Below are 15,018 nucleotides of genomic sequence, written 5' to 3'. Positions count from 1 at the left end.
ACTGGCTTCGTGTTGATGATCACTTGACTGCACGGACAGACCAACTACAATAAAACTGGACACAGGAGCATCTGGAGCTGACATCCATGTGGGGTCTTCTGTTTGAAACTCCATTAATACAACATTATTGTTCCTGGCTACGTGTAGCTGAGATGATTCTAAAGGATTTCATCACACCCTATTGCTGAATTTATTCATGGTAGTCATTTTTTTTCTGCAAAAGGCATTGACTATACTTAGTCTTATTACCTCTCTGTGTATTGGCAGGTCACTGCCATTCTCGTGTTGCATTCAGACTTCCTTCACACGCACAAGGGACTCACAGCAAATAATGCAGCATGTAATCCAACGTAACTTTATCTCAGCGATACTTCAATGTTGGCCTTTTACTCTCTTCACACTGTATCAAAACTGCACGAAGGTACTGATGACGCAGTTAGAATATTATTCTATTATCTTATTTACCATTCAACTTGCAAACACAGGAGATCAGTGTTGAATATCACAACGGCTAATGTAAGAAGAGGATCAGTAACCAAGAGCTGTTAATTGGATGGCTGGAGGCAGCTGACTGTACACCTCCAGCTTCTCAGCTGGCTAACCTTCTCCCTTTCCTGCTCTATGGAAAACTACTTGTATCTTGTGCAGCGTGGGATTTAGATCATGGCTGTAATCATTATTGCCTGACTACTGCATTAAAACAACATGAGTTTATTTGGCTGACTTTTACACATAGGCAAGCAGAGCCAGTATCAACACTTGACAGCGGTTGTTTATGGTTGACCAGAATATCTAATTTTATTAGCCATGACGTACAGTTGCATTCAGACAAGGATGTCTCACAGCAATGAAAGTAAGGACACTTGGTCTGGGTGTGCTCATACCAGCTCACAGCTATACTGCAGACTTCTAACTCTCTGCACCAGTCACCAGCCTCAGCAGCACCATCCCAATTCTCTCTCTCTTTTGCACGCTCGTTATATGCACCAACTTCAAAAAACAACAATATTCTGGCTCAAACTAGTCTTGGTCAACAGGACATTATCACTCCCATGGAAATGTCAGAAGTGATGAGCAGCATCAGATGGAAGTCATTTCAACTTCCAGAGACAATAGATCACAAGTGGATGGTAAATTATCAAATCCTTAATGCTGATCTGAGATCAGATCAGATGTAAGGAAAGATATCGCTTCAACCTCTGTACTGTCTACCTGACGTCTTAGAATAAGAAGAGGAATAAATCAGGTTTTGCGCATAAAGTGAAACTGTGAAAGCTACATCCAACCTATATATATTCCAGCTACGAACTAGTCTTTATCAGAAGCACTTTAAGCTACAGATAATCTTCACTGTAGTTGAAAATAGGAAGTCACACTACAAGCATTTAAGCAATTCACATCAAGAAACATCTACTGTAATAAAAAATATATAATTTAATAACTGCCTATATTATTTTGTGTATTGTTTATTATTAAAAACTGTTGTCAATCCTTCCTCCTGATACTTTTTAGAAGAAATTGTTTTCGACTGGAAACATTACAAGTCACTACTACCCTTTGTACTGTACATCCAGTAGTGAGATTAGACTGACCTGAGTTTAGCCTAGTTAATCATAAAGACTGAAAAAGGGAAGGAACAGTAGTTGAGCCCTGATGACTCAAGTAGTCTACAGATAGTACCTTGTGACCTGTACTTTATTAGTGGGAAAGCTGATGTCACGGCCACATTGAGAACAACAGTTGAGATACTGAGTGAGTCACTCTTGCTTTTGAAAAGAACATTCTTCTCTTTGCTGTTTTTACATCTTTTGGAGAAACATGTAAATGAAATATCTTTGGAATTTATTGAAGCCACATTTTTTCCACTTAAGAGGGATAGCATGAGCCACATGCCTCCAGTCTGTGCTTCTAGTCCTTGTTGTGAGGTAGGAAAATACTGGACTGTATCTCTTGACTTGTCTTTACTTAACTCACAACTCTCTTTTTACCTGAATAGATTGAATTATTGTCAATTATTACTCATTTAAGTCAACACCTCCTTATGTTTGCCAACATCACGCAATGTTAACTTTGCTATCCATTTCAAGACACAATATTTGTTTAACAATAAGCTAATGAAAGCTAAATCATATTCACTACATTTACTTGATTCTTGTTCATCTTGTTATTGTAGAAGTGTGGTTCCTGGTTATCCAGTTCATCAGGTGGCAGTGTCATGAAAAACTAGGCGCCTATAAATGCGACCCTGAAACTGCAGCCTCCTCTACAGCAGTAACACGTTAACTGCTGAATCCACTATGATACATATGATGCATACAATATCACAACAAATAGAACTAGATGATTCTATCAGTGGCCTGCTTGTAGTTTAATACCTTTTATTCCCAGACATCATCCTATAAATACCTTTCAACAAAGGTTGCAATACGACTTCTTTCAATTCAATTTATGTTTTAATATTAATCAGGTCTTGACTGGCAACTTATGCATATGCATATCAATTGACCCTGTTTTTTACTTTATTCACTAACACATGACAACGTGAGAACTGCATGAATCAAAGCTCAGCCTTGGAAAGGGAAGAGATCCGGCACAAGATGGCGGGACAGATAGAAAAACAAAGAGAAAAGTTGATGGAGATGAGAGAGAGGCAATAAGTTATGGAGACACTGAAAAGGAGGCAGAAAGAGCGAGTACATAAGAAACACAGCGAAAAAGACTCAGACACATCACATGAGAAGAGACACATGGAGGAGACCAGGCTGGAGCATAAGAGGTCATAGGTCAGAGAGCTGATGTCAGTCAGTCACTTTTCTACATGAATCTGATGCAGCCAAGTATAAAAGTAACTTATGCCTTCTCAAGAAAAGGTTTGTTCCAACTCAACAACAATGGCCCTTAAACAAAATTGGGTGAGACTCTGGAGCATTAATGCGTCACAGGTATTTTATGCTACTGTCCACAAGGTATTAAAGCTGCTTTCATCCAATTCCTCCAAATTATTTAAAATGTGAATCATGCAAAAGCAATCGCTTTCTAACACGCTGCTTGGCACAACATTCATGTGTTTCTGCTGATAACCTATCAGGGTGGTTCATGTTGCTTCAGAAACATATGATAGCTTAGGGACATTATTTTTCTTTAAACACAACCTTTCAATCTTCAGTTCACCACAACAATGCGGCAGTAACTTTGAATGAGTGGACGAATAAATGCTGCAGACTTGGTTACTTTTGTGTCAAATGACATCGACACCATGTGGGAGATGGCCGAGTGACACATCTCAATGAAATGGTCTGTACATTATGGAGAACAGCAGATTTGCACGTGTCAACATGCAAACCCAGCTTGCTGTGATCCACGGGCGAAGGAGGACAACAGCTGACATTTAGGCTAAACACACGGTGCAAATGACACCGTTTCGAGTCGAATTTGAATGTCGGGACTTATGGAGACTTGGAAGGCACCACAGGAGCAGGATGGAGGCATGTTGTGTTTTTTCTGGGGTTTTTTTACGTTTGAAGAAGTGGTCACCAGTTACTTCAATTGTATTGGATTGGCTGCAATGCTGTTTAACCCTGAACTGCAAAAGTGTTTTGTGGACTTAAACACTTCACCCACCCCTCCATTTGCATGGTGGTGACTAGATAATGAGTGAATTTTCATTTCTCTGTGAACTATACCTTTAAATACAGTCTGGGTGAGTTTTAAAGTGAGTGACTGAGCAGCCGATGGGTTTAATTAATGGGGCTTGTGGGACTAATATTAATGGGTTGGAACAGGCCCGCATTTGATTAAGAGATAATATATATATATAAAGATAATCTCGTACGGAGCTTTAAAGGTGCGGGGGCAGGTACATGTTTGCAGAATTTGAACTCTGCAGGACTCCCCTGTGTGAGCGTGCAAACACACACACACACACACACTCATGCAAGTAAGAAGTCAGGGGAGCATTACCTGTATATCCATCGGACTGCCACACACTCGGTCTGGATACGCCTCGTGCAGGTCAGACAGTTTCTCCCAGTCTCCAGATCCCCTCTCATCATCCCTGTCAAACCATTCCGTCCACTCTGCCTCTGCGGGACGAACACACACACACACACACACACACACACACACACACACACACACACACACAAAGTACATCCCAGTTCAGTGGTCAGACACCCAAGTGGTAGATATTAAACTAATCTACGTCACACTTTGGCTTGTAGTCCATTTAGGCTGTCAGAGAGCATTTGTAGCAAAGTAATTGAAGGGCCTCTCCTCTCATTATGTTCTCTGTCTGGCTTCCCCAGCAGGGGATATGCATTTGACTGTGAGCCCGAATTACTATCTGGAGCTCGACACATATATCACAGATATGTGATGAGAAGCACCTAATTGGACTCAGCTTTGGGATGGAGGGGTTCACTAAAAGCAGCGTACCAGGCAGCTGAGCAAGAGGCAGACATATTGATAAGAAGGTGATGTGGTGATGATATCTGAGGCTGATCGATTGCTGCTCGAGAAGAATTTAAAGAGCGAAGTGAAATCATGGAACAAGTGTAGAGTTGTTTGTCTGTGCATGAACCTGTGTGTGTGTGTGTGTGTGTGTGTGTGTGTGTGTGTGTGTGTGTGTGTGTAGGTGTGTCTTTATGTGTGTGTATTTGCTGCTGTGGAACCTTTAACAGCTGCCAGGAGCTGCTGGCTTTCTTTTTGTGTCCTTGTCAGTGAGGGCTGAACCAGAGTCAGCTGAGGCTGCATGTTGATACAGGTTTACTATTTTTAGTCATACAAACCACTGATCAGGGAAAATATAGGTTTAATGATTTTAGCTGTGTAGCTCAGCTGAGACAGGTGGTGGAGTGTTGTTCATAGACCCAATACATTACTCACCCTCATATGGAACGTGGTGCTAGATGGGCACTGTAAAACTGTAAAGCTTTAATGGGAGATTTTCATATTTTGACATAATCAAATTTAGATTTGGTTTTAAAAACATTTTACAGCCTGGGCAACATTTAACTATTTTAATTCAACCAAGTGACTTTAACACACATGTCCACCTGTTGTCACAGGGGTTAGGGTTCCATTTGTGGATGAAGACCATGAAATGTGTTTGAAAGGTCTAGAATAAACTTGAGCACATATTTTGGAAGTGAAAACGGAGGAGAACCCAAAAATATTTCCTCAACTGTCTGTTACTGACAGAACTGTATAAGCAGAGAGCTGTGCAGTAGTTTAATGATATGTCAGTGTTAAATAATAAACACAAGTGCTTGCAGTACAAAGTGTTTGCATTCATGATCTGCCTGATTTACAAACACAGCAGCTCATTACACAGTAACACAGATCCTGGTCTGATCCTAAGACTGACTATCAAGTTGCACACCGCAAGTGATAGGAAATTCAGAGGCTGTTTTTGCTGTTGTATTTCACTGAGATCACTAATCTCTGAAATAAAATGCTAATGAGGTGATGAATTCCAAAAGCAATTTACAATGGCTGTAGTTCAACAGTTAAACAGTCAAAGCTCTATCTTATTAAATAAACAGAGAGAGAGAGAGAGAGAGAGAGAGAGAGAGAGAGAGAGCAGGTGGAGGTGGAGGTAGATATGGTATTGATCTGGATGTTAATAAGACTCCATTTTGATCTGAAATGTGTCTTGCATCCAGATTGTATCTTGACATTATTTACCCAGATTACATTTACATCTGCTATTAATATGTGTCTCCAGCGTCCAAACCGAGATCTGATCTCTGTGTCCAGCTCACGCCACATTCTCCTCTCTATTGGGAGGGTCCAAAAAAAAAAAGTTTGAAGAAGAAAAATAGAAGAAAAGGGTAGCCATCCCTAAAGCTGCTTTATTGTGTTCACTTGCTTTTTGACTGGTCTCCCCTTCACTCTATCCGAAGGTCTCTTGTGTCTCACAAGGACCAAGGATAAGACTGCTTCCTGATTACTGGCTAATGGCTGCTAGCTGCCTAGCTGCTGCTCCCTTGCTGGTTCGGAACAGTCGTGTATGTTTATTATTTCCACCAACATAACTGTTGTTTGTAGATTGAGAATGCAACTGCATTTACACTGCTGTTCAATTCTGTCATCAACTCTGGAGCTGGTTGGGCTGATTGGATCTATCCATCCCTTTTTTTATGAGAAGCACTGTGTTACGTTTTGTTTGCACGAAAACTGCTAAATAAAGTCTGATCGACTGATTGATTGATTGATTGATTGTCTGTTACATGTTTCCTCCTATTACTTGCCTCTGGCCCTCCAATAAATTCCATGCACTGAGAGATGAGACGCACTTTGGAAACGCTCGCCCAAACAACATGCAAAACTGTTGCTCCTCCCTGGTGTGTGTTTGATACATTTGTTTCCATGTGAATGTTTCAAAGCCTCAGTATATTTGTCCCTGGGAATAATCCAAACGCCACCAACATGTGGCTCAACAAACCCCAGTCTGTACGAGAGATAAGTGACAGTACCTTGCACCCACTGGCTGCAGGTGGTGATGGTGAAATGTTCCCCATAACTGGACCGAAAGACACGTGAGCTCCGGGCCTCTGAGGAGGCCTTGGTCCCTAACAACACACAGACAGACACACACACGCAGTGAGAGAGAGAGAGAGAGATTATGTAAATGTTAGACATTTACCATGACAATGGTATCGTACAAGGATTTCTGCACTGGCACCTCTTTGATCATGCCGCATTAAAATGTTATGTAGGGACACGGTGTCAGAAGATCATTTATAATATACATGCCTTTTTTCTACAATCATCCCTACCTTGATAGACAGCGTGATCCTCCACTACTGAAGAAGTGTCACCTTTAGTCACTATAAAAGTCCAGGGATGTCTGCAGAGGAAAAGCAGAGGAGATGTGAGGTAGAGAAAAGAGAGTACAGGTCAGCTAATGGACAGAAAGAAGAGAAGGAATGGACAAGGAGTAGACCGATACAGAATAAAGTAAAGATGAAATGAAACCAGAGAAGGAACAATAAAAGGAAATATAGACAGAAGCAGCTGAAGAGCAGGTGGGAATTACATATAAAACACACACACACTCACACACACAGATGGTGGCATTTTTCTGATGAGTTTGAAGTGAAGAGTGAGTGCTTAATAAAATGATTTATCCCAGCATGCATCACTCTGGTAATGGCATATTGGTTGCTAGGGAGGAACAGGAGAACTACTGTGTAATTGGACAGAGGTTCAACATCAGCATGAGGGCGACGAAGACTTTCAATATGCAGTTAATTGTGCATGAAAATGAAGACAAAAACCAATGAAATAAAAATATCTATCTCAATTGAATGATGTATGTTGGCTGGATCCTGAGTTTAGATGTTCCACTTTCACTTTGTGTGTTAGTTATGTTTACAATCAAGCAAATAATTGTTAGAAACATTTGTCAAAAACAGTGGAAGCCTTCGTGATTGTTACTTATTTTCTCATCCACAGTCCAGGTTTTGCATATGTGAAAAGCGCTGCTCATATTTACCCAGACCCTGAGGTGATGTTGTACAATCAACCTTTTAGTCAAGGAGCTGGCCAAATCCCAAAGACATGCGGTTTACAGTGACATAAATCATCTCCCCTCAGTTGAGAAGAATCATTTGACATTTTTACTTGATAAATGACTCTAACAATTAACCAAACATGAAAAAAGGCATGGGAAGAAATTGACAGGTATAGTGTGCCAGTACATTACTCCCAAAGTAAGTATGCACAACACCAGGGCAGTGGCACGAGAACCTGAGTGGGATGAAGCTATTATTGCAATAACATGCCAGCAAAATGACTGTATTTGTGCTCCAGTGAGGCACATATATAATGTTAAGGTGCTGACACGAAGACAATGACTTCTAGTATCTACAACATCTGCAAACATGTATTCATGTTTTCTTTTCTACATTCCTACAGTGTTTGTTCTATACTGAGATTTGATTTACACATTTCAAACCGACTCATTAAATCAATCAATCCGAAGATAAGACTCAAGGTTGCGTATTCACCCTTGTTGAGGAATTGTTGACCATCCTCACACATTACTGTATATGCCACTATATATTATGTATATTTTATATTACATTATATCTGAACAGGAGAATAGTGCCTGTCTAATTCCACAGATACTCCCTTCTCTCTAAGCAGTACCCAAGGTCAGGTTATAGATAAAGGGCCAACCAACAGTACAATGTAGTGTCTACGCTTATGGACTTTCATATCTAACTCAGATGCGCCAGAGAGAGAGACACCAACTTCAACTCTCACCAAGTTTAACTCTTTTGCATATTTCACCAGTGGCAAGACGTAAGGACACTGTGATTTAGGAATGCATATTTAGACTTAACTATCTATAGGATGTGATAGTAGCTACTTTATGTGGCTAATGTTATGGAAGTTTTCTGGAAGCTGGTGAAAGGAGAACTCAGGCAGCAGCTGATGTCTTAGGCAGAAGGTTTTAATGTAGACTTGATGCATCAAGGAGACCAGAAGGTGGAACAATATGCAAACGCTAACAGAGTAACATGAGCAATTGTCACCCCCAAGTCTGAAGATGTCTCCCACAGCATCCCAGTATATCTCCCTCTTCTTGCATCACCCGTTCCAACAGCACATCCATGAATGGCTAGAATTGCTGTCACTCTCTATGTTACATGGAGGTGTTCGTATCCTATTGGATAGTTAAGCCTAAAGTATGCATAACTAAATCACATTGTGTCCTTAAGTCTGGCCACTGGTGAAATACGCAGAAGAGTTAAAGTTGGTGAGAGTTGAAGTCGGTGTCTCTCTGTCTGGAGCATCTGAGTTAGATATGAAAGTCCCTCAACATAGACACTACAATGTACTGTTGGTTGGTCCTTTATCTATAACCTGACCTTGTGTACTGCTTAGAGAGAGAAGAGAGTATCTGTGGAATTCAGACAGTTGTTAATTTGAAGAAATAGGCAAACGGATGTCTACTGGTTCAAAGCATTACATCCATGGGTCCATGCATGATCTCTCTGAGGAATCCTCGCTTGAACTTGCACCTAAAGCGTCAGAGCATGTTGGACAGAACGCCACCGATTTGGTTCTTTATACTTTGCACATTGGATTGTCTCATGCTTGTGTCAGAAGATTCCCCTTATAACGATGGTAATGTTAATATGGCCACTTTATATTTTCAATTTAGTTTAACAGTCATGAATGCCCAGGATTAAAGAGTTATTACAATCAGTAAATACTTTTAATGTTATGGGTTAAGTTGTTTCTTTGAGTAAGCTGCAACCACAGGCCAAGCAAAGATTTCAAACAGGCTTGTTTACAATGTGCACTGCACTAGGCCTAATTATTACAACCATGCTAAACATGAATGCAAACAATGCATTATTGAAAATCAAGAAATTGCCATTGTCAATGTTTAATTTGGAAGAAATTGAATTCCCCATGTTTCCTTAACCTCAAGGATACACACACTTGGTAAGGAACACTGAATGTAAACGTCACTTGTGTTTGTTTGTGAGAAAGCTCCACAGTGAGGAGCTGAGTGGGCCTGGGAATTAGTAGTTACTGGATACATCCAGCACAGGCCAGAGCAGCACCAGAAAACATTCTATCTGAGCAGTCCCAGAGGCCCCAGAGGAGAGACCGACACTGATCAGTAACACTTGGGATCTGCAGCTGATTTATTAGGATCTGTTTGTACAGTGAGTCAGCCAGTTCTTACTGTCTTCACTATTCAAACAGGAATGTGCGTAGAATTAGAAAGTAAAGGCAGAGAATCCAAAAGCCAAACTATTTTAATGCCAACATAGTTTGGTTGGTTAGAATCAACTCGAAACCACATCTGTAAACATCCATCAAATTATTTCAATATGATTTATGTTGAGCCTTAAAAAAGAAACGCTGCACCAGAGGTGTGTTGTTGTATTTCTCCAGTGGCAGCAACAGTAAACATATGCAAATTACATAACGGAGAATGTACTGCAGAGTCTACACTGTCTCATAAATCCAAGCTTATTAAAATGTCTCTGGGATCGTTGCAAATTCCTTAGTCTCTCTCTGCTGATGACACCAATGTTGGTCTGTTTGGCAACAGTTTGAGGAGGGAAGGCGACAGGAGTCGTTAGGCTGGAATTCCTCTGTCACCTCACCATCTTTCCCTTCCACTTATTCTGTCCTCCACAGCATCCACAACCATGGAGCATAGTGCAAACTGATATTCATATCGTTCATGAATCCCTGTCAGTGTTTACTGTGGTCTCCTCTGCAGCATTAAGTTTCCGAACGCCGTCTGGCTAGGAGGCAAACCACAGGACAGGGCCTGCGCTGCCAAGACTCACCAGCATCTTCTCTCAGCCCACAACAAGGCCTCTGATGCTGCAGTTAACTCGCACAGCGCAGAACACAGTCACACGAGTGTGTGGTTTACTGTGCAAAGCTGCCTATCCAACAAACAAAAGAGCAGTCGAGTCTTGTTTGAGGAATTTGTCAATGTCTAAGTGTACAAAGTGTAGACATTCTTATCTACCCGGTTACTCCTTATGTCAGACACTGACACATCTCCAGGGTTTCTCTTATCATGGCATGATTCCGTTTCCATTTCCCATGCATTCCTGACATACTAATCTCTCTCTCTCTCTCTCTCTCTCTCTCTCTCTCTCTCTCTCCCTCCCTCCCCCATCTCTCTCTCTCTCTCTCTCTCTCTCTCCCTCCCCCTCTCTCTTTCTCCCTCCCTCCCCCTCTCTCTCCCTCCCCCTCTCTCTCTCTCTCTCCCTCCCCCTCTCTCTCTCTCTCTCTCTCTCCCTCCCCCTCTCTCTCTCTCTCTCTCTCTCTCTCTCCCTCCCCCTCTCTCTCCCTCCCCCTCTCTCTCTTTCCCTCCCTCCCCCTCTCTCTCCCTCCCCCTCTCTCTCTCTCTCTCTCTCTCCCTCCCCCTCTCTCTCTCTCTCTCTCTCTCTCTCTCTCCCTCCCCCTCTCTCTCTCTCTCTCTCTCTCTCTCTCACACACACACACACACACACACACACAACACAAACAGTCCAAGCTTTTTCCCTTAAACAATTTCTGCACAGTGAGATATGGCAGAACTAAAGCACACACAAATGGATTAGCTACTGTAGCATAAAATAGTCCAAGTGTGGGAGTTTGTGTGCACATTTTCTGCGTATATGCACACCAACACACACACACACACACACACACACACACACACACACACACACACACACACATGCATGTTTTTTTAGTGTAAGGGCTTAGCTTAATTTCTGTTAGGTGGAGCAAAGTCAACACAGTTGGTGACTTGATGCTAATAACTGAGCATCAGCTACTTGTCACAGCTCACAACCCTGTCTCCTAAATAGTGCTTTTATATACAGCTAAATCACCACAACAAATAAGTTCTGAAGGAAACCTCACGCAGCACAAATTATGATTTCTGCTGATATAATGAAGAAATGTTGCCAAAACATCTGATCTTGAAATACAATATTATTTGCAATGATGAACACATTATAAACTTTTCTATTGTTATATTTAGGCACTCACAGGGTGAATTTGATTGAGGATCATGTCTTAGTTTGATGTAGAAAAAGACCATGTTCTGTGTGTGTGTTCTGCCATGAAGTGTTTTTATCTATATTTAGAATTGAGGTCACAGTTAGTGGTGGTACTGTGCTGGATAACATTATATTCAGAGGTGTTTCTTCATAAGCCATATGTAGATTAGGGAACACAAAATATCATCTCTGAGTGTAAAGTATTCAAATTAAACACTACCTTTACTTATGACCACACAGATAATAATAATAATAATAACATCATTGAATTTACACATTATGATCTTTGCAAATGTAGAATTTATGGCAGAGATTTTGAATTGCACCAGTACGTTCATAAGTACCTTATAAAGTGGCCACTGAGTGTATATATATTTTTTACAAGTGATACACAGGAGATAGTTTACTGAAAATCTTCAAGAACCAAGAGTTGCCCAAAAAGCTGCAGGGATTAATTAGAAAAAGACAGCCATTGACTGAAGTTGTAACATTTTCTCATTAATTCACAGCAATCAATAAAAAGAGGGCTCCAGACAATACAATGCTGGGAGCATCTTTCCTCACACATTGTGAACTGAATACCTGAGTTTGAATTGGAAGAACTCAGCAGAGATGTGGAGCTCAGAGTAGTAATCAGCGGGGTGTAGAGAACCGTTATAGTCATTATTGATTCATCAAATTAAATTGCTATTTTTAAAGTTATATATATATATATAGATTGTATTTATATATATATATATATTATATCTAGAAAATCTAGATACAATTTTCTATAGCTTAAAGTGATGCAATTTTATGATTAAAAAAACATATATTATGAGCTCACCGAAATCCCAGAGTGCTGATATGCTGACTGCCCAGTTTGGAGAGGCTCTTCTTGGCAGATTCCTCCAAGTTGTTGGAGCCCTCGTCATTGACCACCACGGCCAGTATGAGACCCACTCCCACACCGTCCACATACTTCGCAAGGCGACGACTCTCATCCTTACTGCGGTATGTGTCAAACCTGCAGGAATGAAGGGATGTGAAGAAGAACAAGGCAAAGACACAAAACTATTACGGCATCTTCAGTTCAACCTTTTACTCAGCCGGACCAGAGAAGACGCTCTCAAACCCACTCTGTTGTACTACAACTACTGTGTGTGCAGCATCCACCGACATGTGCTGAGTTTAATATTATTAAGGTTAGAAATGATTGTACTGTATTTACAGAAATGGCTCATGCACATACACACGTGCACAATGCACTGAAAAAGGAAAACAAATCAATAGAAAGATCTGTTATGTAAATAATATGGTCCCCACTCTCTTTTGAAAAAATATAACTATTGTAAATACACAACAGATCACACAACATATAGAATATGTATATATTGTTGAGTGTCTTGACATGGCTTCTTGTCTGTGCAGTTGTTTCTCTGTCTACAAGGACAAAGCTAAATTGCTGCATTGCGTTTCTGTGCCCCTGCTGCTTCAGCTGTCAATCAAACTCATATCCCAGCCGTTCGTTCAGAGACTCTTCCCGCTCCTTTCTTTTACTGATAAAAACGCATTTAAAGGAGAGGAAATGACTTCTGTGATGTGACTAATGTACATTAAGTGCAGCGTATTATCCGGTGCTATAGGAGCTTTGATAAAACCAGATGTACCTCAATGAAACTTAAATAAAGCACAAGAGCAAAAAGGGAGATGAAAGATAATTTTAACAATCAATGTCATCAAAGAATAACACCATCCCTATCCTTTTCTAATTATTGTATAATTCTTCTCTAATTCTTCTCTCGCGGTTGACTCTGTCTGCATATTAACTGTGTTGTAACAGCCTTTTATTAAGTGCATTTTATGGTTGTCACCTTCTAATGACATTCTATTTGACAAGACTGGACACAGTCCAGTGCCCTGCCTCCACCTCCTCTAAGAATGACCCATTCATCTATTTACCACAAAAAAGCTGTATATCAATGAATGAATCTATTTGAAATAAAAATGTAATGGATATTTAAACACGAAAGGATATTAAGGATGGTTTCAATTTCTAAATTTAATATCCCCACACGAAACAATGCCAGAGCCATTACAGGCATATTTGTCTCCATCATTACAACCCTGTGGTTTGACAGCTTATGAGGTGACGCCACCACATCTTCTCTGCTCTAATTAGTGTCTCATGAATGTTCAGGAGCTGAGACGCTGCCCCTGCTTCGAGGGGACCCTCACCTGTCGTCGTGTAGCACGTCTCCGGTCTTGGGATCGATGACATGGATAATGATGCCTCGGTTGCCCCAGCTTCTCTGAAACAGGTAGTTGTTTTGGTTGCTCTCTCCGGGGTGGAGGGTTTTGTTGAGGAACGTCCATGACAGTTTCTTTTTTCCATGGATCTCTAGTGTCCCCCCCGTGCCCACACCAATGTACTTCCTCCCAAAGTAGCTGTGTTCCTGATCATTGTCATCCAATCTGAGAACAGTGTAGAAAAATTAAAAATGCTTTAATAGGGTATATGTCTTTCTGCAAGTGGCATGCAACAAGAATAATTCGTCAGGGATGTTTGTGAATGTGTAAATTGTGAAAGTTTGTTCAACATGTAGACATGTTTAAATTGCATGTGGGATTTGTATTTTGGATGATTTGAAAAATCTTATGAAACATTGTCCTCATTTGCTGGTTGCAGATTTTTGGCCACAGTATTGGGCAAACTGATGAACTGATAATCTGCTGAGTGGTATGTGCCAAAGATTTCAATATTGTTGAAATAAATTAAAAGTCAGTGGATCAGCAAAGTCACTTCATTCTCTGGGGACCATGAAAGTCTGTACAGAAATTAATGAGGAACCGATGATGTCATCCCTAGAATGTTTCTTATATGACATAAATGGATTAGTTTAACAAAAAAAAAAAGTTCATTCATTTTATAAAAGGTCTATTTCATTGCAGTTTTTACTCAATCAAAATAAACAGTGGATTTGTTTGGGTCTTTTTTCTTAGGCAGCATGATTCAAACTAAACTAGAGTGTGTGTGTTCAAAATGATGAAGGAATGTGGGACAATGGATCTGTATAACACAAGAATAAGGTAGACTTTACTAATCCTGATCCAGGTTTCAATCACTGCAGTGTCAGTATTTATCATAATTTAGACATTTCAGTCACATAGTAGCTCATGAAAGTAGTTTCAGGATGAATGTGGAGAATATAAACTCACTGGGTGCAGAGTGGCTGCACAGAGACTTCTAAGGTGGGTCAACAAAATTAAAAAACAACAAAATAGCAAACATTGTGTCATGGGACTGCAGCGCAACAAAATAACTTGAATTATCCGAACAGAGAAAGGTTTCTTCCACTGAAGCACAGCGTTGATGGTATCACTGAGCTCTCTGCTGCTGAGCAACTCTCCAGTCAGTGAGCGAGGAAGCCAATCTGGCCCATCTTTGATTTTACAAGATTTGTACTGACTGTAGATGAAGGAACCTGCTATGGGGGTT

At 40.6% G+C, this 15,018-nt stretch overlaps 1 protein-coding gene across 2 annotated transcripts in view; it reads right to left on the bottom strand.

The window, feature by feature from the left end:
* LOC118104493 (cell migration inducing hyaluronidase 1) overlaps nt 1-15,018 on the bottom strand; it is a 153,497-nt gene that overhangs the window by 58,406 nt on the left and 80,073 nt on the right. For both annotated transcript variants that reach the window (XM_035151408.2, XM_047339341.1), the window contains exons 5-9: nt 13,758-13,994; nt 12,367-12,546; nt 6,780-6,850; nt 6,477-6,572; nt 3,961-4,082 (exon numbers count right to left, since the gene is read on the bottom strand). In XM_035151408.2, coding sequence (XP_035007299.2) covers nt 3,961-4,082; nt 6,477-6,572; nt 6,780-6,850; nt 12,367-12,546; nt 13,758-13,994 — 706 coding nt within the window. The remainder of the gene's footprint in view (nt 1-3,960; nt 4,083-6,476; nt 6,573-6,779; nt 6,851-12,366; nt 12,547-13,757; nt 13,995-15,018) is intronic.

The sequence above is a fragment of the Hippoglossus stenolepis genome, chromosome 1 (assembly GCF_022539355.2).
Source record: "Hippoglossus stenolepis isolate QCI-W04-F060 chromosome 1, HSTE1.2, whole genome shotgun sequence".
NCBI lineage: Eukaryota > Metazoa > Chordata > Actinopteri > Pleuronectiformes > Pleuronectidae > Hippoglossus > Hippoglossus stenolepis.
Note: the sequence above shows the minus strand (reverse complement) of the source record. Positions and strands in the feature narration are given on the sequence as shown.